General features: G+C 40.2%; 1 protein-coding gene across 3 annotated transcripts in view; it reads left to right on the top strand.

Moving 5' to 3' along the window:
- Positions 1–26,527, top strand: part of PPP2R5E (protein phosphatase 2 regulatory subunit B'epsilon) — a 148,973-nt gene that overhangs the window by 99,507 nt on the left and 22,939 nt on the right. For all 3 annotated transcript variants that reach the window (XM_040477344.1, XM_040477342.1, XM_040477343.1), the window contains exons 4-5: positions 7,092–7,193; positions 14,168–14,260. In XM_040477344.1, coding sequence (XP_040333278.1) covers positions 7,092–7,193; positions 14,168–14,260 — 195 coding nt within the window. The remainder of the gene's footprint in view (positions 1–7,091; positions 7,194–14,167; positions 14,261–26,527) is intronic.

The following is a 26,527-nucleotide window of genomic DNA, read 5'->3' as shown; positions in this document are numbered from 1 at the left end:
AGCATTTCCATGGAGATCAAGAGATTCAGGAAAGTGAGAGGTTTTGTTTGTTTTTTTTTTTCTTCCTGCAGTAGCTTAAATAACTATTTAAAAATATTAAGAGTTGGGGCGCCTGGGTGGCGCAGTCGGTTAAGCGTCCGACTTCAGCCAGGTCACGATCTCGCGGTCCGTGAGTTCGAGCCCCGCATCGGGCTCTGGGCTGGTGGCTCGGAGCCTGGAGCCTGTTTCCGATTCTGTGTCTCCCTCTCTCTCTGCCCCTCCCCCGTTCATGCTCTGTTTCTCTCTGTCCCAAAAATAAATAAACGTTGAAAAAAAAATTAAAAAAAAAATATTAAGAGTTGTATTTTGATATTGTAAGTGAAGAAACAGTAAGATGTTTGTTTAATCAAAACCTGATTAAGATATGCCTAGACACTTCTTCTTTACTTATGGGGCCAGGCACTTAGGATCCTGTTAAGTTGTCTCTTTCACATTTGGCCAAGATGTTGAGATTTACTTATTTTTACACTATAGTTAATGGTAATCAGCAATAAACTAAAGAGTTGAAAAAGAAGAGAGCAGCTAGTCCCCCAGAGCAGGCATCTGTTGGTGCCAGGCCTGGCCTGAGGCGGTATCCCCCTCCTTCACCCCCCATCCCTCCCCGGGTGCTATGGTGCGGGTGCTCACCGGGTCACAAATGGGTTCTTTCTTAATATTAGTGTTATTTTAGAGTTGTCAGTTTTAGCAAATAAAGACACAGGGCACCTAGTTCAATTTGAATTTCAGATAAACAACGAATACTTTTTTCAGTCTAAGTACGTCCCATACGACATGTGGAACTCTAGCTCGGGGAGATGAGAAGAAGGGATGTGAGGAGTAGGAGCACCGGAGAGGAAACTTGGCAGTCAGTAATCAGGACGTTTGAAGATGGAGGTCTGAACCAGACGGTGAGGCTGAAGAGATTGTTCTGTTTTTCTTCTAATGCTGAGAAAGGTCAACATAGTTCTGAATGTTCACGGCGGTGGGGGGAGACAGTGAAACCGTGTCCGTGGTTGCCATTGAGGGCCACTGGAGGGAGATCATGGGAAAAGAGAGATGAGCAGTCAAAAAACTGATAGAAAGAAATGTGGTGGGGGAATCAGAGGAGAAAGAGAAAGAGACGAAGAAGTCAGGTCCATGCATGGTCTTCAAGGATGGGATGGAGGTGGTGCGCCAGAGAAAGGACCCCGAGAACCATCCGTGCGTATCATGGTGCTGTGTTACCTTGCAAAACTCACAAGCTGTTTTCTTATTGGTAAGAGGAGGGAGCTGGATGAGAGAGAGTCTCTAACATGATTGGATTCTAGAAGCAACATGGAATTCCTAATCCTAAATTTTCTATCTTTAAGGAGGGGTTATTTAGATTTTAATACGTGTTTCTCCTCTTCCCTCAGCCTTGCTTTCTGTCCTTATAGCCATTTTCTAGAGGCCACTCCAGTGCCTTCAGACTTGTAGTTCGATTCCAATATTCAACATTTATTGTATTATAATGCCTTTGGAATGAAAGTGAATCAGATTATACCTCAGAGACACTTATTTCTTAAACTTCTTTTTCTTCACATTGATACCAGTGTAGATAAAATAAAATAGTTGGAAACCAAATCCTTGTAATGTACTGTAAAAATTTCTTTTGTTCATTTTGGAGAACCCATTCCTGAATAAATAAAATAGACAGCCTACGACTAGAGCCTCATGCATTTAAATACATAATAGAGACGGTTTTCGAGACCTTAGCGATACCGTGTTGCATTTCAGTGTAGCCACATAGACTCCACAAAATTGCTCTGTGGTGGGGAGTGTTGCCCGTGGCTACTTGTAGTCATGACATGTTTGCATAAGCATAAACCTGCTGTTGGCTATTTAATAACGTTACCTATTTAGTAATCCCTTTAAAGCCTGGACTAGAAATCAGAAGTGGCTGTCAGTGATAAAAAAAGATTTAATGGAAGCAAATTTACCATGTTGGATAGCGTTTTTTTTTTTTTTTTTAATGTTTATTTTTTGAGAAAGAGCATGGGGTGGGGAGGGGCAGAGAGAGAAGAAGACGGTGGACCTGAAGAAGGCACTGCGCCGTTAGCCTGCCAGCGCAGACTCACATACGGGGCTCAGACTCCGGAACTGTGAGATCGTGACCCGAGCCCAAATCGAGTCGGACACTCAACCGACTGAGCCCCCGGATATTGGTTTTTAACCATTTTTCGATCTTGGAAATCTTTTGAAAATAGGACCAGGGCAACTAGATCTTTTCCTAGCTCGGACTCACACATGTTAAATGTTGCGGCAAAGTCAGGGGATTTGGAGGACCAACTCCCCTTCCCTACTTCTCGCTGTGGATAAACCAGTTTTAAACTCCCGATTTTGGAGTTCAACGGTATAGTTACACTGGTCCATTCATTGAGTCTTTTAACCATTCGTTCCTGAACTAGGCTCTAGGCATTGTAGGAAGCTCTGATTTTTAACTCTCTCCTGACAGTAATAATCTCATTCAAACAAATTCAAGAGCCCGTTTTCATATTGAAATTAAAGGCATGACTTATATACCGTATGTCTCTTGCTTAGGCCTTCTATAGATTTAGGAATTATTTCGTGTGCCTCAAGAGGAATGACAGCAACTACCTAGTTTATCATCCATATTCCTCTTGCTTTGCTACAGCTTTTTAAAATTTTCCTTTAGATATGCATTTCCATCCTGTATGGTTAAAGTCTCATCATTTTCAGTTGTCTTCCCCCTAAATCTTTATTTATAAACATTTCTTTGTGCTTCTGTATGGCCATCATCTTTAATGCTGCACAGTATTCTGAGTTGATGTACCTCTTGGATGTTGGACATAAAGATTATTTCTAATTTTACACTTTTTGTAGAATGTTGTCAATGACTACTTTAAGTGGTTTTTTCAGGAGTGCCCTGGGTGGCTCGGTCAGTTGAGCATCTGACTTTGGCTCAGGTTGTGATCTCACAGTTTGTGAGTTCGAGCACAGCATCGGGCGCTCTGCTGTTGGCATGGAGCCTGCTTTGGATTCTCTGTCTCCCTCTCTTTCTGCCCCCCATCCCCAACACATGCTCTTTCTTTCTTAAAAATAAATAAACATTAAAAAAATGCAGAAAATACTTTTTAAAAAGTAGATTTTTTCAGACTTGTCTTGGATTAGTTTTTCACAATAGATTCTCAAGGATGAGAGCCATGGTTCATCCATTCATGACATTTTTATTAAGCACAGTGCCAGCCTGGGTCAAAAGCTTGGCCATTTCCGTGACACTTGATATGCTTTGACATTCTTTCCAAATCTGCTAGCAAACTACTTAACCGACTGAGTCAGCTTGTAATTGTCCAGCCCATTTGATCTGTGCTTCCTCATTATTCATGTGGTGAATATTTAGAAGTAAACTGAATAAAGCATTATAAGGAAGGCAAATCTGAAGAAACAGCAGTGTGTGGCTAAATGAGATGTGCATGCCTCTAAAACCACTCGGTGTTTGGATTATTTCCATACCTGACATTCTTTTGATGTGATAATTGAGAGATGAAGCTTTGACCAAATTAGAGGTTTAGATGAACTCTGTACAGAGTTAACCATTTTAAGTTAAATAATCTAGATTTATTTAAATTACTCAGAAAACTTTAAATTGAAATTTTAAAAAGCAAAACCAAAATACACAAAACCAAAATGTGTCCAAGTTTTTATTTTGTGAACATTTATTGGATGCCTCGTATGTGCTAGGAAAACAAATATGAACGTGACATTGCATACTCTTCATTAGGGGAGAGAGACAGACAGTTATGTAAACAATTGCTGCAGCCCGTGATGGGCACTTTAAGAGAGTGTATATGTCCAAGAGTATAAAGGAGCAGAAGTTTCTGTGTCCTTTTAGTTTTTACTATACAGAGGCCCACGCGCTTTTTAACTTTTATGGTTTATTTTCACATTTTGGAAGAGGAAAAAAACTGTTACAGAGTACAGTAAATATGAATGATTTAGTTGGCATGAAAATTCAGTTTTTGAAATTTATGGTTTCAAAAGCAAGGAACTGAAAGACTTTTGCCCCTTTGTGTGTCTTGTTTCTTAAATATTATTTATTTTGAGAGAGAGAGAGAATAAGAGCACACTTGCACAAGTGGGGGAGGGGCAGAGAGAGGAGAGAGAGAATCGCAAGCAGGCTCCGCACTTGTCAGCACAGAGCCCTACAAGGGGCTTGAGCTCCCGAACTGTAAGATCGTGACCTGAGCCAAAATCCAGAGTTGGACGCTTAACCAACTTAGCCACCCAGGTGCCTCTGCCCTTTTGATTACAGTGTGGCTGGCTGGTTGCAGAGAAGTCATTGGTTGATGGCTTTCTGAAAACTCACTAGTTTCTTTGTAAATGGAATTCCTAATAATCATTGGAAGGGACAAAAATAACATGATAGACCTACGTGTGCTGTCATTGGCTGTGGCAGAAATGGTATAATTGAATGATTGTTTTCAGTCATCTCAGCTAAAGTAGAGCAAAAGAAGTGGTCTGCCTACTTTTCTAGAACACTGCAGTAGAGCCTGACAGCCTGGGTTCAGTTGTAACTGCTGGTTACTGAGTGTAACCTCAGATCTTCTCAACACCTGTGTTCCTACTTCCTCAGTGGTAAACTGGAGATAATCATAGTATCCACTTCATAGAGCTGCCGAATCCGATAGGTACTGCTCTATGTGCGTCTCAGTCAACCTCAGAGCAGCACTTGCTGCTGCTGACGTCTTTGTCCTTCCTGAGATACCCTTAGCTCCTGAGACCCTAAACTAGTTCTTTTCTTCTCCTACTTTCTTTCTGTTCCTTTTCATTTGTGTTGCCTGGTGGTTCTTTCCTGTCTCATTTCTGAGTGTTGGATGCCTGAGGGTCTTTCTGTTTACTCCTTTCCACGCTGATCCGTTAGTCTCACGGCTTTAAATATCATCTGTATGCCAAAGAGTCCTTATATGTCTCTAGTCCTGACCTGTCCAGCTTGGAAGTCCAGATTCATATGTTTGATCGCCTCCTAGATACTGCTTCTTTAACGCATTCCTAACTGGATCTCTGGACCTCTCCACCCACACACATAAACAAAAAAAGCTTTCACTTTCCCAGCCATCTCCATCTTGGGTAGACGGCCTTGCATCTATGACTCATCCTTGATTCTTTCCTTTTCTTCACCCCATATATCCAAGCCAACAGCAAATATTACCTCCAGAGTATATTTTGAATCGATCTATTTCTGTCTCCTCTGCCACCATCCCAGTCCAAGCCATCATCATCTCTTGCCACCTTCAGAGGCTTCTAACTTGTCCCCTTCCTGTCTGTTCAATACAGAGCTACCAGAATGATTTTTTAAAAAGCAAAAATCAAATCATGTCACATTCCTGTTTAAGATCAACTAATGGCTTCCCATGACACTTCAAATCAAATCAAATCAAGTCTCTTTTCCATAGCTTATACATCTGGGCTCAGTTTCCATAGTGAGGAAATTGGGATACTTAGGGGTTTAAATAAAACATAAGCTCCTAGAGGGCACAGACTTTTTTCTGCTTTGTTCATTGTTATTTTTCTGGTGCCTGGAACAGTGTGTGAACATGATGGGCATTTAGTAACTATTTGTTAAGTAAACAAATACACTTGGATTAATGGGAACAAATACACTTGGATTAATGGGACCCCAAAAGCCTCTCTTCTCTCTTCCAGAGCAGCGTGCTATATTTAGTATTTTCTGCATTATACAGAAAGTCCAGCAAAGGCTTCTGGTGCAGTCTCCTTTCTTGCCTTGTACACATTTTACCCCACTGACACTTCCTCTCCCCCCTCCTCCCATTTTTTCTTCACATCTGAGGATATGTTTGGGTCATTGAGAGAGGATGGATGACTACGTGGGGCAAGAAACAAATCAAAAAGGAACCTCAAGAATAGTACCAGCCGCAGTTTTAAATTATTTTTTTTTTTTAATTTTTTTTTTTTTCAACGTTTATTTATTTTTGGGACAGAGAGAGACAGAGCATGAACAGGGAAGGGGCAGAGAGAGAGGGAGACACAGAATCGGAAACAGGCTCCAGGCACTGAGCCATCAGCCCAGAGCCCGACGCGGGGCTCGAACTCACGGACCGCGAGATCGTGACCTGGCTGAAGTCGGACGCTTAACCGACTGCGCCACCCAGGCGCCCCTTAAATTATTTTTTTAATGTTAGAGAGAGAGGGAGAAAGAGACAGAGTTTGAGCCGGGGAGGGGCAGACAGCTAGTGACAGAATCTGAAACAGGCTCTAAGCTGGCAGCTGGCAGCATAGGACCTGACACGGGGCTAGAACCCACAAGCAGTGGGATCATGACCTGAGCCAAAGTTGGACATAACCGACTGAGCTACCCAGGTGCCCGCCGCAGTTTTAAAATAAGCATTTTACTACAGAAATCTTGGAACATGTGCAGAAATAGTAGACTGGCATAATGAGTCCTCATGCCTTCATCACCCAGTTTCAATAGTTATCAACTCCTGGCCATTCTTTGAGCAACCAGCATTTAATTTGGAAATTGCCGATGGTAACGGAATACCTAGTCAGTTCACAGAGATTTGTGTCACAGATACAGCTTACTCAGGGCATCATTACTGCTTTGTAAACCAATTGAGAACAGGTGAAGGATGATTTCAAGTATGTTAGGTTTGGAGATATCTTTTCTGATTTGCTTTTTGTAAATGCCTGGGATTTTACCATTAGTTCAACTGTTAATTTGCAAATCGTGAATAAACCTGGAAAGGGAAGTACATAAAGCCCATTAGCCCATTAATTATTTCTCTTAGAAGCATGCTTGCCGGGTAAGTAAGCACGAGCAGGCTTTGATGGGAGGTCTAAAATCAAAGGGCCCTGGGCAAGGAGTACTGTTCAGGAGGGCTGGAGGTGCTGCTCTACTACTTTCTGGCTTTGCCGAGAGGTGGTCTTGGCCTCAAAGCCCATGGAGAGAGGTCCCCGTTCCAGTTTGATGGTGTTCCCATCATCTGTCATCTGGGTTCCCTTTGGCTGGCTGCAGACCTTGTGTACGGCTGCCCAGGAGGTGCTTCCAGCTAACTCTGCTGTTTGTTTATTTTTAGGTGTCTTGCAATATATTCAGAACTCTCCCTCCTAGTGACAGCAATGAATTTGATCCAGAAGAAGATGAACCTACCCTTGAGGCATCATGGCCACACTTACAGGTACTTTGAACTACCATTTGTTATAAAAGAAAGATCCATTAACTTATTAGCTGATTGGCATGGGAGTTTCTCGAAGGCCTTTATTCACCCGGAAATCAAATTAGAGTACATTAGTTGAAAGCTTAGAGAATGCTTTCTGTGTTTCTCACTCTTGATAATTAGGATGCCAAAAGAATAAAATAATAAGTTTCGGTGTAATGCTTTAGTGCGGTTTCTCCCAGGTTGCACAGTTCTTGTTCTTTTATTAGAGCTTCTCTGTGATCCTGCCTGCCGCAGCCTCCAACAGGAGCTGAGCTGTTTTCACATTATTAGTTAGATGTGATTAGGTCACAGTCTATATCTCATTTTCAGCAGCAGGTATCCTGGGGACCTTGAACTCCTGTCTTCGTGATAACCACAGATGTGTTTCTGTAGCCTAGAAGGGCAAAAACGAATTGCAGTAGCTGCTACATCGTGCAAGAAAGAGCAACAGCTGATAGAAAGCTTGCGTGAAGGCCAGTTTTGTTCTCTTGCACTGAGAAGGCCATGTTTTCCAGTCCTACGCACGTGCCGGGACAAATCAGGGCCTCCCCGCATCTCTGCTCCCAGCACCCGGCCCATCTGTACTGTATGTACTGTTCCATACTGGTCTCCTGGCTGCTCGCGCTCCAGGCACACGTTTCTCAAAGGAAGAGAACAAGGAAATATGAATGGAATGGTCCCCAAGGCTATCTTTCCATCGAGTTAGGATGTCCTCAGAGGCCAGATGACAACCAGACAGGAGGGAAGGGATGGAGAGAGGGAACAGAACCTCGTACATCAGTCACGCAGAGGCAGAAGCCCGATATCTCATCTTTGAAGTGTGCTCACGGCTACTAGTTGACTTTCTAAAGAGCAGAAAACTGTGCAGCAGCACGATGAGGCCTAGAGATATTCTACAAGTTTATTTTTTCCCCACGTCAGAATTTTTGACATCGATTTGCAACTTTCCCTGTCTTGCTTTGGCAACTCAAGGTCGCTACAGATACATATGTATGCTATTTCTCCTAGTTATGAGGAGAGCTTTCAGGGGCTCTGTTTTCTCAACTCTTACCCAGGCATGTTATACATATGTATCCCTGCTATCAATGCCAGGATTGAGTAAATTAGTTAAAACAGTGTAGCTGATTTCCTGTTTTAGCTGCTTGATATTTTTTTTTTTTTTAAGGTGTCAGACATACTATCTGCGATCTAAGAAATTTGGAAAATTATTTGTGCTTTTCCTGGTACATCCCAAATGGTGACAAAAATTTAAAAAAAAAAAATTCTTTCGAATAGGTGGACTTCTTGTCCTGTCTTATTCGTAATGCTCACCAGTCATAGAAGTACAGTATAGTCTGGAAGAAATTTAAAAAACAAAACAAACAAGATAATCTCAGGGAAGCCCCACGTCTCACCGTGGAAAAGACAGAGAGATGTCTTCAAAGCTTCAATTTGTCTTCTCCGCATCCCAGAGACAGTAGACCACTCTGGCCATTTGCAAGAGCTTTTTGAATACTCTAAATCGTGATCACCAAAGATATAAATTTCTCCTAAAGCACAGTAAAGTTTAAGTATTTCAGTTAATCCTTTCTAAGCTTAATGACTCTATAAAATACAGGACCAAATTAATTTCTAAAGCTATTAAACTAAATTCTGCCACCAAAAATCTCTAGCTTACCCTGTGTCATTGCTACTGGAGCATTAACTGTTAGTTCACCTGAAACTCGAAAACCGAAGCAACGGCGAGGAACAGCAGGGAGAGCTGTCCCCTTCTGGATGTAAAGTCACAAACTGTATCCCAGAACGGTGTGGTTCCATCTGTGTTGCCACTCTGTTCAAGCCTATAATCGTCTCATCCCTTCTTTAGCTCAGGGGGAAATATGACTTAAGTTGGATCAGATAAAGGAAACCTACCTTTAAAATTCACAAATTGACGGGGCCTCTGGGTGACTCAGTTGGTTAAGCGACTGACTGCAGCTCAGGTTATGACCTCGCAGTTTGTGAGCTCGAGCCCCTGTGCTGACACCTCAGAACCTGGAGACTGCTTCAGATTCTGTGTCTCCCCCCTCTCTACCCCTCCCCTGCTCACGCTCTGTGTCTCTCCATCTCTCAATAATAAATAAGCATTAAACAATTTTTTTTAAAAATTCACAAATTGGCCTTTATTCCTAGTAAAGGTCAAATCAGTGGGCACCCTCTGTTGCCTTCAGCAACTATTCCTTTATGGAAGTCTTTGTACTCAAGATTCCTGTGTTTCTCTTATGTATTCTGACTCCACAAATTCTTCACCTTTCCATTTTCACTGATAGGTGGTTTTTAGTACTGACGAGCACTCTCTGAAGGTTCAAGAAATCTCTTTTTTCTGTTCATGATAAGTCATGCATGTTATAGTATAGTAAGTTATCACGAAATTTAACATTTGACTTTTTCATCGATTCAGCTATTTTTCTGACCAGAACACAGCTCCGGCATTTATTAGCTCCAGCTTTGGCAGCGTGCTTCTTCTTGTGGACCACATTTTATAAGGAAGCAAGGTGTTCATTACCAAATATCTGATAAGAGTAGAGAACAACCAAATTGCATTGAGATGTGGTTATTGATTGGGTAGACTGCTTCTGCACACATATTGTCTGATTTAAATTTGTGGCCCATACAAGATTACTCATAAGAAATCCTGGCTCTTTGGAGAGATTTAAAAATAGAAAAATGTTTAAATCCAAATTTTTAGCTTAAATATATCAAAGGTTCTACTATATGTATGTTACTTGATCTTTTCCGTTACCTGCATTGGTATCTTTTAAACTGGTATCCCACAGTTACCATGGTTATTCCTTGTGTATTTTCTGTATTTGGGTGTGTATTTCCAGTAGAATATGATTTTGCAGGACTTCCATTTGCAATCAGAGGGTTGTTTTTGGCGCCTCTACACTTGAGACTGAAAAATAGAAATGCTACAGTTTTTTTACTCATGTTCCTTGGAGAATTCATTTATGTGACCTTGAAAAGTAAATTATTCTCAGTCCCCAGTCTGTTTTTCCCTTTGGGAATCCAAGAGAGATTTTTGATTCTGAGGTAAAAATCTGTCTTGTAAGTGTAGAGAACATTTATGCTTATTAATAAATGTGTCTGAAGTGTTTCCACCCAAGTGTTTTAAACCGTAACTGCTTTCAAGGGACCAGAGTGGGGAGAGCGTTTTGCCAATCTTGCTGGAAAGTCCTGCCAGCCCACAAGTCAGGCCTGCAAGATGAGAATCTCTCCACTTGTGGGAATTTTAACCCCCCTTTTATGGTTATTTGAATAAGGCGACATTCTGTTTGTAAAAGAGAGTGGAAAACCTAGTGTATGAAACAAGAACAATTCTTCTAGAAGGTGTCGGGACTCAGTCACATTATGATGCCAGAAGTGCAGCTTGACAGAGGCACCTGGGTGGCTCAGTTGCTTAAGCATCCAACTCTTGATTTTGGCTCAGGTCATGAACTCGCGGTTTGTGAGATTGAGCCCCACATCGGGCTCTGCACTGAGAGCACGGAGCCTGCTTGGGATTCTCTCTGTCTCTGTCTCTCTCTCTTTTTCTCTCTTTCTCTATCTTTCCCCTACCCCTGCTCTCATGTGCATGCGTGCTCTCTCTCTTGCTCTCTCTGAAAATAAATAAACATTAAAAACAAAAAAGAAGTACAGTTTGATAATGTTCAGGTCATTGGGCAAGAAGTTTTTCCAAATTCAGAATTTCAAAGAGAAAAACAGTTTTTTACTTTAAAGTAAAATCCTAATGTGCATACCTAATTTAAGCATTAAGCTAAAGTCTAAAGTCGTAGGTAAGGTCACTGTATGATGCTTTTAAGTTAGTGGTCTCAGCAGTCCCTTGGGGGGACCCTGAGACCCGATTTTCAGGCCTGCAAAGTCAAAACTGGTTTTATAATAATACTATGCTGTTTGCTGTTTTCACTGTGTTGACATTTGAAATCATATTTGCAAAAGCGTTGGTGGTTCAAATTGCTGCTGCCTTAGCACAAATCGCAGCGGTTGTGGCACATTGGCTTAGTAGATATTCTTCACTGACATGCATTGACAAAAAACAGCCAGTTTCAATTAAGAATGTTCTTGGAGAAGCAGCAAAAATTATTAAACTAAGTATCATTAAGTCTTGACTTTCGAGTACACATTTTAAGAAATATTCTCTGTGACAAAGTGGGAAGTATGCATAAAGCCCAATGACTGTATACTTAAGTATACTGATCGTCTTGTGTGCTAAAGCATTTGTGTGATTGAGCTACAGGCTACACTAGCTGTCTTTCCATGAGATGATCAGTTTTGCCCACAGGAATGTCTAGCAAACTGTGCTTGCTCCAACTTGGGTATTTGGTAGATGTTTTTTTTGAAAATAGACAAAGAAAATCATCGCCAGTGCTGATTGAATTAGAGCATTCCAGCAAAATTTAGAATTAGAATTTTGGAAAACTTGTCTTTCTGCTGAACTTTATAGCTAATTAAAGCTTAGACTTTTTGATGAAATTGGAGATATTAAGGAATGTGACTTTTTGATACAATCTAGTAAAATTTGTCACCATTTGAAAAACGCATAACTCAGGGAACCAGTATTTTCCAGTGAATGATGTTAGGAAACCATACATGGTAAAGACCCATTCAAGAGTACATGACAGACCATTGGAATTTAGTGTAACAAAGTATGAAAAACTCATTGATTCTGGTTTCAGATTCTGCAGTGCAACTCCTATTTGAGAAACAACTGTCAAGTTTTGGTGTAGTATCAAAAAAGAATATCCACAATTGTGTGAAAATACTATGAAAATACTCATCCTTTTTCATACTGTTAGATCTGCATGAGGCTCAATTTTGTTTACATACTTCAACCAAAACAGTATGTCACAATGGATTGAATACCGAAGCAGATATTAAACTGTTTTCTAATATGCAATTATAGATTTTTCAAAAATAAAAATAATGTTTCTCAGTAATGGTTTTGGAAAATATGGTTGTTTCCCACAAACATACATTATTTATGTTAATGTGTAATGTGTTGTTTTAAAATGAAATAACAAATACATATTTGAAATTTTCTCATAGTTTTTCTGACTTTATATATATATGTATATATATATATGTTTTCCATATTTATCATATAAACAAAAGGTTTTGGAGTCTTCAACAATTTTTAAATGTAAAGGAATAGGACTAAAAACTCTTGAGAATGCTATTTTAGGTAATAGTGATAATGGTGATATGTATTAGTTACTGTGCGCAGTGCTTTATATATATTATCACATTCGGTCTTAGGGATTATCATCCTCATTATTCAGTTGAAGAAACATAGTTTTAGAGAAATTAACTTGCCTAGGGCTACACAGTAGGGGACAGAGCTAGACTCCCAACACAGTGTCTGTCTGCCTCTTACAAGTTCTGTTTTTTATCAACTGTAGTATATTATACCAGGATCTCATGTGTACTTTTAAAAAAGTTTTTTAATAAAAAAAATTTTTTTTAATGTTTATTCATTTTTGAAAGACAGAGAGAGACACAGCACAAGCAGGGTGGGGCGGAGAGAGAGGGGGACACAGAATCCGAAACACGCCCCGGGCTCAGAGCTGTCAGCACAGAGCCTGACGTGGGGCTTGAACTCCCGAACCGTGAGATCATGACCTGAGCCAGAGTCGGACGCTCAACTGACTGAGCCACCCAGGCCCCCTCATGTGTACTTTAACATAGATTAGATTTATTTTGCCAAGAACATAAACAATAATCTTGTTTATTAGAACAGTTATTTCAGGGGGGCGCCTGGGTGGCGCAGTCGGTTAAGCGTCCGACTTCAGCCAGGTCACGATCTCGCGGTCCGTGAGTTCGAGCCCCGCGTCGGGCTCTGGGCTGACGGCTCAGAGCCTGGAGCCTGTTTCTGATTCTGTGTCTCCCTCTCTCTCTGCCCCTCCCCCGTTCATGCTCTGTCTCTCTCTGTCCCAAAAATAAATAAACGTTGAAAAAAAAAAAAATGTTTCCTAGACACCATCTACCAGGAAGTAATATTCTTCTCAATAAAAAATAAATGTAAAAGTGGCCCAGACAAAAACCTCAGTAAAAACTCAGACTCCTTCCTCAAAATCACAGGAGAGAGCCAAAATCTAAAATGCCTTCTTTAAAAAAAAAAAAAAAAAAAAAAAAAAAGAACAGTTATTTCAGATTGATTCTGCAGATGAGAATATTCTCATTCCTTGCAGATGAGAGTTTTCTGCTAAACCATCATACATTGCTTAGAGGAGTGTAAATTGCCATAGATTTTCTGAAAGGAAATGTGGCAATAAATGCTGAAAATCCTGAAATGTCTGGATATCTTTTACTCTAACGTTGCCACTTCTAGAAATATTTCCTCATGCAATAATTGAGCAAATGCACACTGATGTATATTACGTGATACACAATGTGGCATAATTTGATAGAGAAGTAATTGAGAAACTATTTAAACGCCGAAGCATAGGAGATTGGTTAAATTGATTATGAATAATGGAATTATTCATTTAAAAATTATGTATAGTGGACTCTTTGTAGCTACTAAGAAAGATGGCTTAGTTATTATTGACATAAATTGTATATAATATATTGTTCAGATGGTAAAAGTAGTTTGAAAACTATATAAAAATATATTTATAGTTCACTGGTATGTTGTAGAAGTATAGAGAAAAATGAGGAGATTCGTACATTAAATAGTTGACAGTGGTTATCTCTGAGTAGGGAGGCTGCGGGGGAATTTCTCTTTGCTTTGTTTGGCTGTATTAGATTTTTAATTTGACAAGTTAAAAAACATAATAGCGACTGTGAACCACAAGAAGGGCTGGCGTAGCTTGTAATTGATATTAAAACTCAGTTTTCTAAGCCCTGTCAGTTTTAGTGTTACAGACTTTTTATGGTTTTTGATACTATGCTCAGTGAAGTACAATTTGAAATTAATTATAATCTGTTTGTTGCAGCTTGTATATGAATTTTTCATACGATTTTTGGAAAGCCAAGAATTCCAACCCAGCATTGCCAAAAAATACATAGATCAGAAATTTGTATTACAGGTAAGCACATTTTTGTGGTTGCCCGAATTTGTCATTCAATTGCTAGCACTTTATCTTATTTTCTCTTGATTGTTAAAAAAATCTTTCAATGACAGTTATATCACCTTTTAAACAAATGTATTCTGTGTATATGTTAGTTCCCATTATTACCTGTTAAAAGTGACAAGTACCTGTTTAATTTATTATTTAATTTATTGCTGGACATTAATTACATTTTAAACAACAAGGAATGCTAATGCCTAACTCCCTGCAGTTTTCTTGCTTAAAATTTAATTATAAAGGAATTTCGTGAATATAACTCTGGTTTGTGTGAAACTTTATGTAGCTTGAAAACTCCTATTTGCATAAGGGTTCTTAAAGAACCATTGCTTAGGTCTGTTAAAAGTGAATAAGCATGGCCTAGAGCAGAAATAACCTTCAATAAATAATCAAAGTCAGATACTGGTGAGCTTTCGCAGTAGGAAATAGCACAGCCTGACAATTTAAAATTCCCATAAAGGGATTAACTCTCACCTCTCTGTTTGGAACTTCTCAGGGTATGTATTCTTCCTGACTTGCCACTTTACATTTTATAACTATAGATCACATCTTCCTTCTTACGTGGGACTCGGGAATGTTCATGACATTGAATTTTTAGGTAACGTGTTCTTGCTCCTGTTGTTGACATTCCTCTCTAAAAATGGGTACTTGAGCCAACTGGTGTATGGACTGGTGTAGCTCCTTTCTGAATGATTAATGAGCACCAGGGGGAAAAAAGAATTAGTATCTATCTCCTAGTGAGCCAGTAAGCAGAATTTAAAATTGAAAACATTATTTTAGCAAGCAGTTGATCTTCTGTGCCTTTTCTGGAGAAAGGTTGATCACCTTTGTGATGACCCATTTCCCCTCCTTAATTAAATTAATACATTTAGAATTCTGGATATATTGGGTTGAGAGGCTTTGGAAAAGTGAGGTTTGAGTTAGAGACGGAGAGGTAGGTAAATAGGTGGATACATGGAGCATTCATTGGTTGGGCAGATAGGTAGACTGATCCAGATTCTTCTACCAAGGAAGCAAAATGCATTTGAGACAAAAAAGCAACACGTAATCAGTCTGTGGTGTTTTGTGCTGGAAGGTCCTTGCATTTATATAGCACTGTACAATTGTCAGAGCATCTTTACATGCATCGTTTAATTTAGTCTGTACAACAGTCTAAAAGAGACACAGCTAAATTTTAGTCCCATTTTACAGATGAAATACACTGAGGTTTGGAAGATTATCAAGTTTCCCCAGGCAGTTTCCTGTTCTGGTTTTCTGTCCATTATGCCATGATGCCTCCTTGTGATTCCCCTCACTATAACTTGGAATGACTGCAGGGCAGGAGTAGTCCTCACTTGTCAACACTAACGAAATATTAAGGTTTCCTTATGTTTATGGTAAGTTAAAGTACCCAAGAGGATCAGATAGTGAAGCCCGTGTTCAGTTGACATGGAAATAGTACACCAAAAGCTTGCATGGCCCAGCTCAGTGTGTTCTTCATGGTAGATGGGTACTGATGATAATGAAGCTCATTAGATTAAAACATCAGAGAAACCCAGACTTGAAGGGATGTTTTGCATGTCTGTTCTAGTTCTTCACCCAGTGAATTAGTCTCCTTTGGGACCCTGAAAAGGGGTGACTCCCATTTATTCTTTTTTAGTGAAGGAGGACCATATACTTGGGCAGATTATTCTATTTTTGTTAGAAAGTTCTTTTTTTATTGACCCTCCCTATACCGTGTACCCTCTGGCCTTATTTCCCCAGAATAGTCCTTTAGTACTCACTGGCTCAGACACAACAGTTCAGGTCTTAGACCACAGCGTTTGTGTTTACCTCTTGGCTCTTTTTCCCTAGAACAGCAGTTGTAACTCAAATGCTTCTAGGCTCATTTATGGTAAGTATGGTGGCCAGGTGTCAGATAATAGGAGGTAGACAGAGTTCTACTAAAGGGAGCTTTGGCTACCCCTCTTCTTTCAGTTATTGGTAGACTTTTTTTTTTCTTTTCTTCCCTCGAGAGAAACAGAAATCCAGATTATTTGTGAAGTTTTCTCATAGTTCTAAACTCCTGCTCAGGATGAACTATGCCCATCCGCCTTCTGGATCCAGCCGAGCCACTGTCCGTATGGTCTCTGTTCTAGACTTTGTCTTTAGTTCTGTGGACCCTGTCCCATTTGTCAGTTTTGGAAGGCTTCTGTCTCTGTCAGGACATAGTGCCCTGAGCCTTGTCAGTCCAGCACAGCTTAGAATTGGGTTCTCTGCGGGTGCCAGGTTTCTTAAAGGGGAAGAAGTCTCATTAGCTCTTCCTGCTGTTCCATGGCACTGTTAACTTGTGTTAACATAAGTTGTGTTAACTTGTGGTCTTTAACTGATTTCTAATTTAGCTTTATGCATAATGTAAAGCCATGTTTTCTCTTGTTCTCGTTCGTTGTACGATTTGCCGTAGGATTTGACATGTATTTCTGCAGAATATCATTTCGCCCCAGACTTTTGAAGTCTTTCTGTATCTTGAGCCTGTCATCCACCGCATTCATCGTGCCTTCCATCTCGATCACATCTGCGACTTTCTTAACTGTGCTAGTAGCTATTGGCTTCATCTCAGGTCATTGACTGAAGAAGTTGTGAAAACAGCCAGCACTGATGATAGAGGCCTTTGGCATGCCTTTAGCGACTTCCCTTTATTTAGCACAGATTCATTAATCAACAGTCTTTGAATTCCATCCTTAAACCCGTTAGAAATTTACTCTAGAATGTCATCATCCTTCTTTCATTTTAAAATTTTGCTCATAAGGAGAGTGTAGAGACTTTGTCAGATGCCAGAGTAAAAGCCAGGACTGTGTGCTTACAGCATCCCCCTCATTTATGGGCCATGAGACTTTATCATAAAAAGGAATGCCATTCATCTGCCATGGGACATTAGTGAACTTCTAGGGGCTCCTGCTCCTTATTGGTAATGATACCCTCAGTACTTAACAAACCATGCGATTGATCATCTGTCTCCCGAGTTTTTGCAGAGACGAGAAACTGAGTATACATAGTGAAGTCCATGTATTAATGCTTTGTTTTCAGCCCTTGCCTCATTTCTACAACTTTTGCCTCCTTTACCTTCCCTCTGCTGGGTCCGTTGATGAACTCAACCTGTACATGAGGGCTCACCGCAGTTCCTGAATCAGTCAGCAAAGGGACAGGCAGAGTGTTGGCAAAATCAATAACACCACCGAGTGGTGCTTGAATGTAATCCTGTGACTAAGCAGAGCATTAACTGTCATGTTGGGGATAAGCTCTGGGTGCCAATTAGCTGCCATTTTCCAGAATACCCGTTCGTTCTTGTTGCTAACCTGCAAAGCGGGCCTCCTGCCTCTTTTCATACCCCTTAGTCTGCTGATGACTTACCCGGGATCCTAGCACCTTGCAGGAGTGGGGTCTCAGTCCCCAGTGTGATTCTCCGGAGCTCCCTTCCTGGGTTGTTTGTTTCTGACTTGGGACCTGCTTGGCCTTTGGAGCTTAAGGCATCGTGCTGAGATTACGCCCTACCCCTACACGCCCTCCTTTTCCTCCCGCCGCCATGCCTCAAGTATCCTGGAGCTGGCAGCTCCTTCATTTGTGTGCCATGTAGTTCGCTCATTCGTTATTTACACCCCCTCTTCCCCCTGCTTGTTTCTCTCCCCACAGCCTCCTGTGGCGCCACCTAGTCCTGGCGTGTTTTGTACCTAAGCCTGGTCTTCTTATGACACGGGAACCCTCCTACCTTTCCCTTTTGCAAATCAGGATGACATTTACCGCATTCCTTTTCTGGGAGCAGATGTTTTATTCTCTGTAGATTCTCAAAGGATCTCAGAAGGGATTTTTGGTCATCTCAACTTAAAACTTTTTTATCGAGCTAGGCATAATGTATCCTAGCCATGAGATTTCAACCTATTTTCTATAGCAGCTAACTGTATTCTTCACAGTCTATTTTGATTCTTGTTTCTCCTGTCAGTAAAGACACAAGCAAAATTAAGAATTGAGCTATTTTAACATAAGGTAGTGGAAAGAAAGTTAGCAAGCTGTGTATTTGCAGCCTGACTCCCCTGTGTACTCTAAGTAGTAGATTATTGGGCTAAAATATGCACCGTGGGGTAAGAAGGAACTACATTAAAATGGGCTTTTCTGCCTTACTTGGCAGTGTGGTCTTCAGCCAGTTAATACACTTGCTGTCTGAGCTTGAGTCTCCTCATTTGCAACATGAGGTAACAGAAAAAATGAGATTTAAGTACATAGGATGTATACCCAAACTGACAGTTGTTACATATGCTTGATTGAGTTGGCACTATGGATACAAATATAGGCTCCCTCCCTTCAGTTGTAAGCATGTACTGGAAAACTCGGGCAGATTTTTTTTTACTCTTCTGAACCTCAGTGTTTTCTTCTCTAAATGGCTATAATGTGGACCTCTCTTACAACAAATTATAACAAGTAGGCTTGTTATGATGATAAAATGGTATGACTTGTAAAAACTGCAGATAATCATGCATGGATTATAGTAGTCGCTCATTAAATACGAATTCCTCTTTTTATACTGCCTCATATATTGTTTACCCACATTAGTAGTGTATCTTGCTCATTAAATACTAATTCCTCTTTTTATACCCTCCTCATATTATATTGTTTACCCACATTAGTAGTCTTATTTTTTTTATTCCAATATTAACTTTAAAACCTCCACCTTTTGGGGCACCTGGGTGGCTTGGTCAGTTAAGCATCTGACTCTTGATCTCACCTATGGTCTTGATCTCAATTGGGCTCTGTTCTGGGTGTGAAGCCTACTTTAAATAAATAAATAAATAAATAAATAAATAAATAAATAAATAAAATAAAATCTCCACCTTTCGAAATGAAATTTAAAAGTTTATGTGAGTGGCGCCTGGGTGGCTCAGTTGGTTAAGTATCCAACTCTTAATTTCAGTTCAGATCATGATCTCACAGTTCACAAGATCAAGCTCCGTGTCGGGCTCTGCACTGATTGCAAGCAGCCTGTTTGGGATTCTCTCTCCCTCCCTCCCTGCCTCCCTCCCTCTCGCTCTCTCTGTCTCTCTCCCCCCCCCCCCCCACTTGTTCACAAGTGTGTGTGCATGCTCACTCTTGTTCAAAAAAAATAAACATTTTTTTTTAAAAGTTTATGTAAAACTTATAAGAAATTTTTGCAAAGAAGCCTTGAACAAATGACATATTCCTAGATGGGAAACTTGCCATCATAAGGATATCCATAGAATCTCCAAGTTAATTTATACATTTAGTGCAATTCTAATTACAATTTCAGGGGTGCCTGGGTGGCTCAGTCAGTTAAGTGTCCGACTTTGGCTCAGGTCATGATCTTGCGGTTCGTGAGTTCAAGCCCCGCATCGGGCTCTGCGCTGCCAGCCCAGAGCCTGGATCCCGCTTCGGATTCTGTGTCTCCCTCTCTCTCTGTTCCTCCCCCACTCGCACTCTGTCTTGCTGTCTCTCAGAAATAAATAAAGAATTAAAAAAAAATTTTTTTTAGTAGTTTATTTGAAAATTTCAAAGTTCATGAAATAAATTTTTGAAATAGAAAACTAAAGATCCTTTGCCTATTAGATATTTATTCATAACCATGAATGTACTATATTAAAACTATAAAGGCACATGAATTAAAACAGTGTGGCATGGGTACAGGAGACTGGAACTTAGCAGAGGCTTGAGTGGAAAACATAAACCATAAATAATGTACCAATGCATTGGTAAAAATCCTCCGGAGAGGAAAGCTGGGAGGATTCTGTTGGCTTAAATTTTATCCACTGAGCAATTCCATGAGAAATAGTCAGGTGTGTACACAAAGATATGTGTACAAGCATGGGGAATGCATCATTGTTAATATAAATTGGAAACAGTTTAAATGTTCCTCAGTAGGGTGTTGGTTGAATAGACTGTGGACATTCATATAATGGGATATTCATCATTTTGTAGAAAGAATGAGATAGAGCTACACAAGATCTGTTTTGAAGTGAAACATGCATATTATGGAACAGTATGATGTTTTTGAATTTGAGTCTCGTATTTTAGGGAAAAGGAATATTTGTATATGCACTTAAAGTTTTGGAAGGCAAACTGTTATTAATTGCCTGGTAGAATGTGATTAAGTGTGAAGAACGTTACTTTCTGATTTTTTGTATTTCTCTAGTTTTTACATTTAAAAAATGAACATGTATGTTATCAGCAGTGATTATAATTACGTTAGTAATTTTTAAATTTTATTTAATAAAATTATAAATAAGGTATTTACTAAGTCTCACTTTGTTGCGTTGCATTTTTCATCAACCTCAGCTGACTCTGTGCATTAGCCTTCGTAAGACTGTTTTTGTAAGACTACACCATTCATTTATACTTAACATTTGTTTTCATCACTTGTATGTGTCCTTTTAAAATCTGACGCTCAGTGGAAAACTTCCAGTGTTGCCCCAAGAACCTTTCTCAACGCTACTCATTTTTCTTCCTCATCAGGAAGCAGTATAGATTAGAGGTGAAGTGGATAGACTGGTTTGAATTCAGGCTCTGCCATTTTTTAGTGCATGACCTTGGGCAAGTTATATAACTGTGTTGCCTCCGTTTCCTCATCTGGAAAGTAGATGCAAAATATCCACAGCATAATCGTAGTTTTGTTGAGAGGTGGTTGTGGAGATTCATGAAGTGAATACATGCACAGGCACTTAGAACAGTTCCTGACAACACTAAGAATCTTCTTTCATCATATTTTCTAGAATAGCCTCAGTCTGTGAAGTCACATGGTATTTGTCTGTCAACATCTTAACCCCCATGTTATGAATTTATTTTTGAAATTCGACTTTTACCTTTATAAAAGTCAAAAAAAAGAAAAAACCCTTTGGACTCTGGCTATTCAGATTTTTTTCAGGTGTTAAATGTGGTCTCTCCTGTCCTTGGATTCATTTCACCAACTGATTTCTTCCAGTGTTAGAAGTGAATGTGTATTAGTGCCAGGAGCATAGACTTTTAATAGGTGAGAAGAAGCAGAGGTGCCTGGGTGGCTCAGTCGGTTAGGCGTCTGACTCTTGATTTCAGCTCAGGTCGTGATCTCACGGTGTATGGGATCAAGCCCCACATTGGGTTCTGTGCTGATAGCGTGGAACCTGCTTGAGATTCTCTCTCTCTCTCTCTCTCTCTCTCTCTCTCTCTCTCTCTCTCTGTCTCTTCCCTTCTCCTCCTCATGCTCTCTCTCTCTCTCAAAACAAATATATAAACTTAAAAAAAAATAGGTGAGAAGCAAAGAAAGGACACTAAATATTTATTGAGGCCAGACAAGTGGTACAGAATGAAGTAGTCTGAGTGTGACAGGAAGGAGTGATGGAGACAGTAGTGACCTCAAGAGGTCAAGAGAACCCGGAAATCCAGATTTTTGTACGGGCCAGACAGAACTCTCTGTAACTTGTACCTTTGAAGGGTTTGCTGTTTTTTATTTAAGAATGGTATGACTGAGTGGCTTGCTTAAATTTCACTGTAATTTTTATTAAATCTAGATTTACATAACCTTTAGCATTTCTTATATACTTAATCTAAGTCTTTATAAAAGAAAGCTGTCAGATTTATCTAGAGAGTCACTTGATTGCATAGTACACTTGTGTCTATGGTCATGTTGATTTTAGACTTAGCAACTGCCTTGTAGAGCTACAGGTGTGCAGGCTGACTTTGGCTTATGGAACACACGTGTCTATTCCCAATAAAGATAATTTTCATCTGTGTTAGGACAGTTGGGAAAGTGGTTTCTTTATGATCTCTCCTTCCACCACCCGATCAAAAAATGAGTTGCCAAACCTTGAATTATTTCGTTGGGTGTATTATCGTCGCAAGAGTTTAGTAGCATATTTCTAAAGACTGCTTTCAACCACTCTGCAAATCTGAAAAGCAGTCAGTGGTTGCTAAGAGACATACTGTTCAAGTGTCCCCGTAAACATATGTACTGCTGGAGATTGCGACTTAGTAATTTGTATTTCACATTTGCAGTTATATTTAAGCTGAAAGGTGCGATAATTACCATGCAAATTATGCAAATCATTTACCCTGTCCTTAAAAGTGACGTTTCGTTATTGTGTTTTAAAAACTCAAGACAAATTGGACGTGACACACAGCAACCTGTTAAAAACTTTTAAGTTTTAAACTGAAATAAATTTCATGAGGCCTTGAACGTCAGCTCTGATACAAAGAGCTATTTTCCAAACAAGTTCCTTGAATATGCCAAAATGTTTACATTCTCTCTCAGAGGCTGTAGCATATAAAGCTTTAGAGAATTTATTTCTATCAGGAATTTTATCAGGTAGCCATTACCGATGAACGGTAAACTACCTCTTCACCTCATCCCCTCCAGTGCAACCTGTAACTTAAGAACCTTGGGAAAGGGCTTTCCTGCCTGGACTCCTGCATTCAGAGCCAGCTTTCTGGTTGTGCAGCTTGGGCGATGACACGGGCCCCAGGCTGAGAAGGGCCCTGCTCTTGGTTTAATGCTTTGCCATTGTGGTCTTGAAATTCTTAATGGTTTTTAATTTTTTTTAATGTTTAATTTCTATTTTTGAGAGAGAGAGAGAGAGAGAGAGAGAGAGAGAGAGAGAGCGAGAGCGCGTGAGCAAGGAGGGGCAGAGAGAATCTGAAGAAGGCTCCTGGCTCTGAACTGTCAGCACAGTGCCCTGACACTGGGCTCGAACTCACGAGACGCGAGATCATGACCTGAACCGAAGTCGGTTGCTTAGCCCACTGAGCCACCCAGGCGCCCCAGAAATTCCTACTAGTTTTTGAACAAGGAGCCCCACATTCTCATTTTGCATTGGGCTCCACAAATTATGTGGCTAGTCCCTGCCTGCATCATTATGTAGAGTAACAGCTCTTTCTTGAAGTGCTGACCAAATTGATTGTCCTAAGATTTTAAATTGCAAGGTTTTGTTGAGGGAGAAAACAATGGACTTCTCTAGTATGTGGGAAGAATAGAAATTAGGAAGAAAATAAAAGCATATGACTTGACAGAGTTGTTCGTGTTTGTGTGACTTCCACCTTTGAAATCTTTATACTGAGTTTCCATCAGAGTCTTGAAGTCAGAATTGCTAGAAGCTTACAGCGTGCAGCCTTTCCACCCCTTGTCCCCACCGTGCTTTCAGTGGTGCCCCCAGATGAGCTCATTTCATACGTTGGTCCTCTTGAGTTGTTCTCATTCATTGGAGTCAGGCTGCTGTTGGCTCTCGTTGCTTGGTTCTGGGCTGTTTTCTCCACGTGCATTACCCGGTCACGGTAAAGGTGTTCAGGAGATATCATTTTTCAGGTTGTAGAATAGCTAAAGTTAAAAGCAAAGCCAGAAATTTGGAGACCTGATTTTAATTTGGATGAAAACATTTAGAATACCAATTACATTGATTGTTCACTTGAGCATTTCTGATATTCTTTACATTTAATATTTCTTTACATGGAATGGAGGGCAGGGTAGTTGCTTCTTTATCCTAGTAGAGGGCAGTTGGACGTTTTGTTTCAAACCTTTTGCCCTGAATTTTGAAAAAATAGTTTTAATTAACAAAGTAATGCCTATTAAGTAATTCAAATGTATTTATATGATTTATAAAGAAAAATAACACTCTTCTGATTCATCCTTCCCCAACCCAGAGTCTCAATCCCTAGAGGTAACCACATTCAAGTCTTCTAGCAGTTTACATGTATTTCCTTGTATGATTTCCATTTCTCTAAGTTGCATTCTTAATGCTGCTGTTCCTTGATTTTTTAAAATCTTTTCCTACTGTATATCTTTATATGTCTCCCTCTCTGTCTCTTCCTTTATATCTCAACAATGTAGTTGTGTCACAAAATTTAATGAAATTGTAGTGTTTGCATTAGTGTACGTGTTGTTCTCAGCCAAGGCACATGTTATGCTATAATTGTGTTTCTTCTCCTGTAGAGCTTTTTTTTTTTTTTTTTTTTTTTAACCCCCTGGAATTAATAGTTGCCTTATTTTTCACATGCTTGCTTTTCTGGGTATTGGTTACTAGTTCATCCCTCCGTTCTTCTTTGAGTGCAGTGTACAGCTTTTCTCAGTCTGGCCCACACATTGGCTAGTCTGTAGTTCCATTGTTTTCCCTGAAGGTCTCCTTCCCAGAGCTGGAGCTCTGGGCATCTTGCTCTGGTTGGCACTGGTGGCTTCCTCTAGGCTGTATCCACTGTAGTTATCCTGGGATTTCCCTTTGCCACTCTTCTGCACTATGCTTCTGCACTCTTTGCTTGCTTATCTCCCTCTCTTTGATTTTGGCAGAATACATCTTCTAGATGCTTCCTAAGAAGGTATGAATGGGTTGTAAGTTTTCGAGACCTGCTTCTCTGAACATGTCTTTATTCTACCCACACACTTGATTGACATTTTGGCTAGGGATAGCTTTATGGGTTAGAACTCATATTCTCTCAGATGTTTTAGGGAGTTCTAGATTGTCTTCTACTTCCAGTATTGGTATTGAGAAGGCCTGCGCCAACTGGGACTCCTTATCCTTTATAGTGACCTATTTTCTCTCTCTGCTTTTGAGATCTTTTCTTTGTCCCCCGTGTCCACATAATTCAAACTGATGTGCTTTGCTGTAGGTCTTTGTTTATTAATTGTGCAGAGAACATACTGGCCCTTAGCGGTATCGAAACTCATGTCCCCTTTTCCTGGAAAATTGCATTGAATTCTTTCTTAGATAATTTCATGTGCTTTGTTTTTGTGTCTGTGTGTCTGTTCTCTGTGCCTGTTTGGAACGTGTTGGACCTTCCAGATGGATCCTCTAGTTACCTTCTTTCTTCTATATACTATCTTCTTCTATACTTTCAGGATAGATTTGCTCATTGTAATGTTCCAGTTCTTCTGAAAGTTTTATTTCTGTTACATCTTGAATTTCCAGAAGTTCTTTTTATTTTCTGAATATCCATGTGTAGTTGCTCTGTTTTGTTTCAGGGATCCAATAGGTTTGTTTATTTCTGGGGATAAGTTCTTTTTTGCAGGGTTTTTTTTTTTTTGTTTGTTTGTTTTGGTTTGTTTCTTTGCTTGCATTGTGGCTCTTTCCTCTGATGTCTTTATGATTGTTTGTTTTGGTCTCTTTGTGTTAGAATGCTGGTGATCCTTGGCTTCATAGTTACATGTTAGTCATCAGAGAGCCTTCTTAGAACCATTGAAGAGCCTTCTTAGAGCGCGCATGTGTGTGTGTGAGCACGCGTGTGTGCATGCATGCACACAAATGGGAGACACTTAGCACATTGGGCAGAGACCTTGCTCTTTCAATGACAAACCCTCAAATATCTGTATCAACAGGTGTTTCCTCTTGAGGCTGTCAAGAGGCTGAGGCTGAGGTCCCTCAAAAAGGACCTTCCTATCTCCTACCTCATCCAGGATTTTGAGGGCTTAGGCAAAGGGACCGGCAGAAGTCTCATGCTTCAGCATGCTGACTGTTATTTAATCCCCCCCCCTTTTTTTTAATTTTTCACTTAGCTGTGTACAGTGTCTTGAAGATGAGAGACGTGGGTGCTTATTCTCTCCAGATTTTGATTGCAAATCTTTAGTCCACTGCTTGGGACACGGATCTGGGAGGTCTTGTTACTCTTTCGACAAACTTTCAACCAGCCCTCCTGTTTTTAGCTCCCCACACCCTTGCCATCAAATATATCTGGTGTCTTCAGTTCTTAAGCCTTTTAAGGGTTCTCTAGTGTGAACTGGCTTGCTTCTTGTTGGCTCCCTTCCTTGCTGGCAGGATGGAAAAACACTTAGCAGAGTGGAGAAAGAGGAAACCTAAGATAGTTACCCCTTGCCGTCCACTTTCCATCTTTGAAAAATGTGTAAATTTGTCTCATCTGCTCTCCATTCCTCTTTGCCCCGTGGGTTTCTTCCATTTTTATTCTTGTATTCTAATCTCAGGGGGGACTCAGGAGAGAGTTTCAGTCTCCCATGTCTGATTGGGAGACCCTAACTGCCTTTTTCATTTTGCCCTTTTCATGTCCCTGGAGATTTATGATTAGGTTCAAAGGAGGGTTCTTTGGCTAAATCACTCCCCAGTTCATCCCTGTTTGTGAGCTTCAGGAAAGCTGGCTTTGTAAACTAGGAGTCAGCATGTTGACAGGTCTATCTTTGCTCTGTAGTCACCTTGGAAACTCTCCAGCTTTTCTCTGACAACAAGTTGCCTGCTATATTGTAGGGAGTGCAGTTCACTAGGCATTTACAGATGCTGAATGAGATTTCTCATTGCTTTTTTG

The sequence above is a fragment of the Herpailurus yagouaroundi genome, unplaced genomic scaffold (assembly GCF_014898765.1).
Source record: "Herpailurus yagouaroundi ecotype Mexico unplaced genomic scaffold, PumYag 141, whole genome shotgun sequence".
Taxonomy (NCBI): Eukaryota; Metazoa; Chordata; class Mammalia; order Carnivora; family Felidae; genus Herpailurus; species Herpailurus yagouaroundi.
Note: the sequence above shows the minus strand (reverse complement) of the source record. Positions and strands in the feature narration are given on the sequence as shown.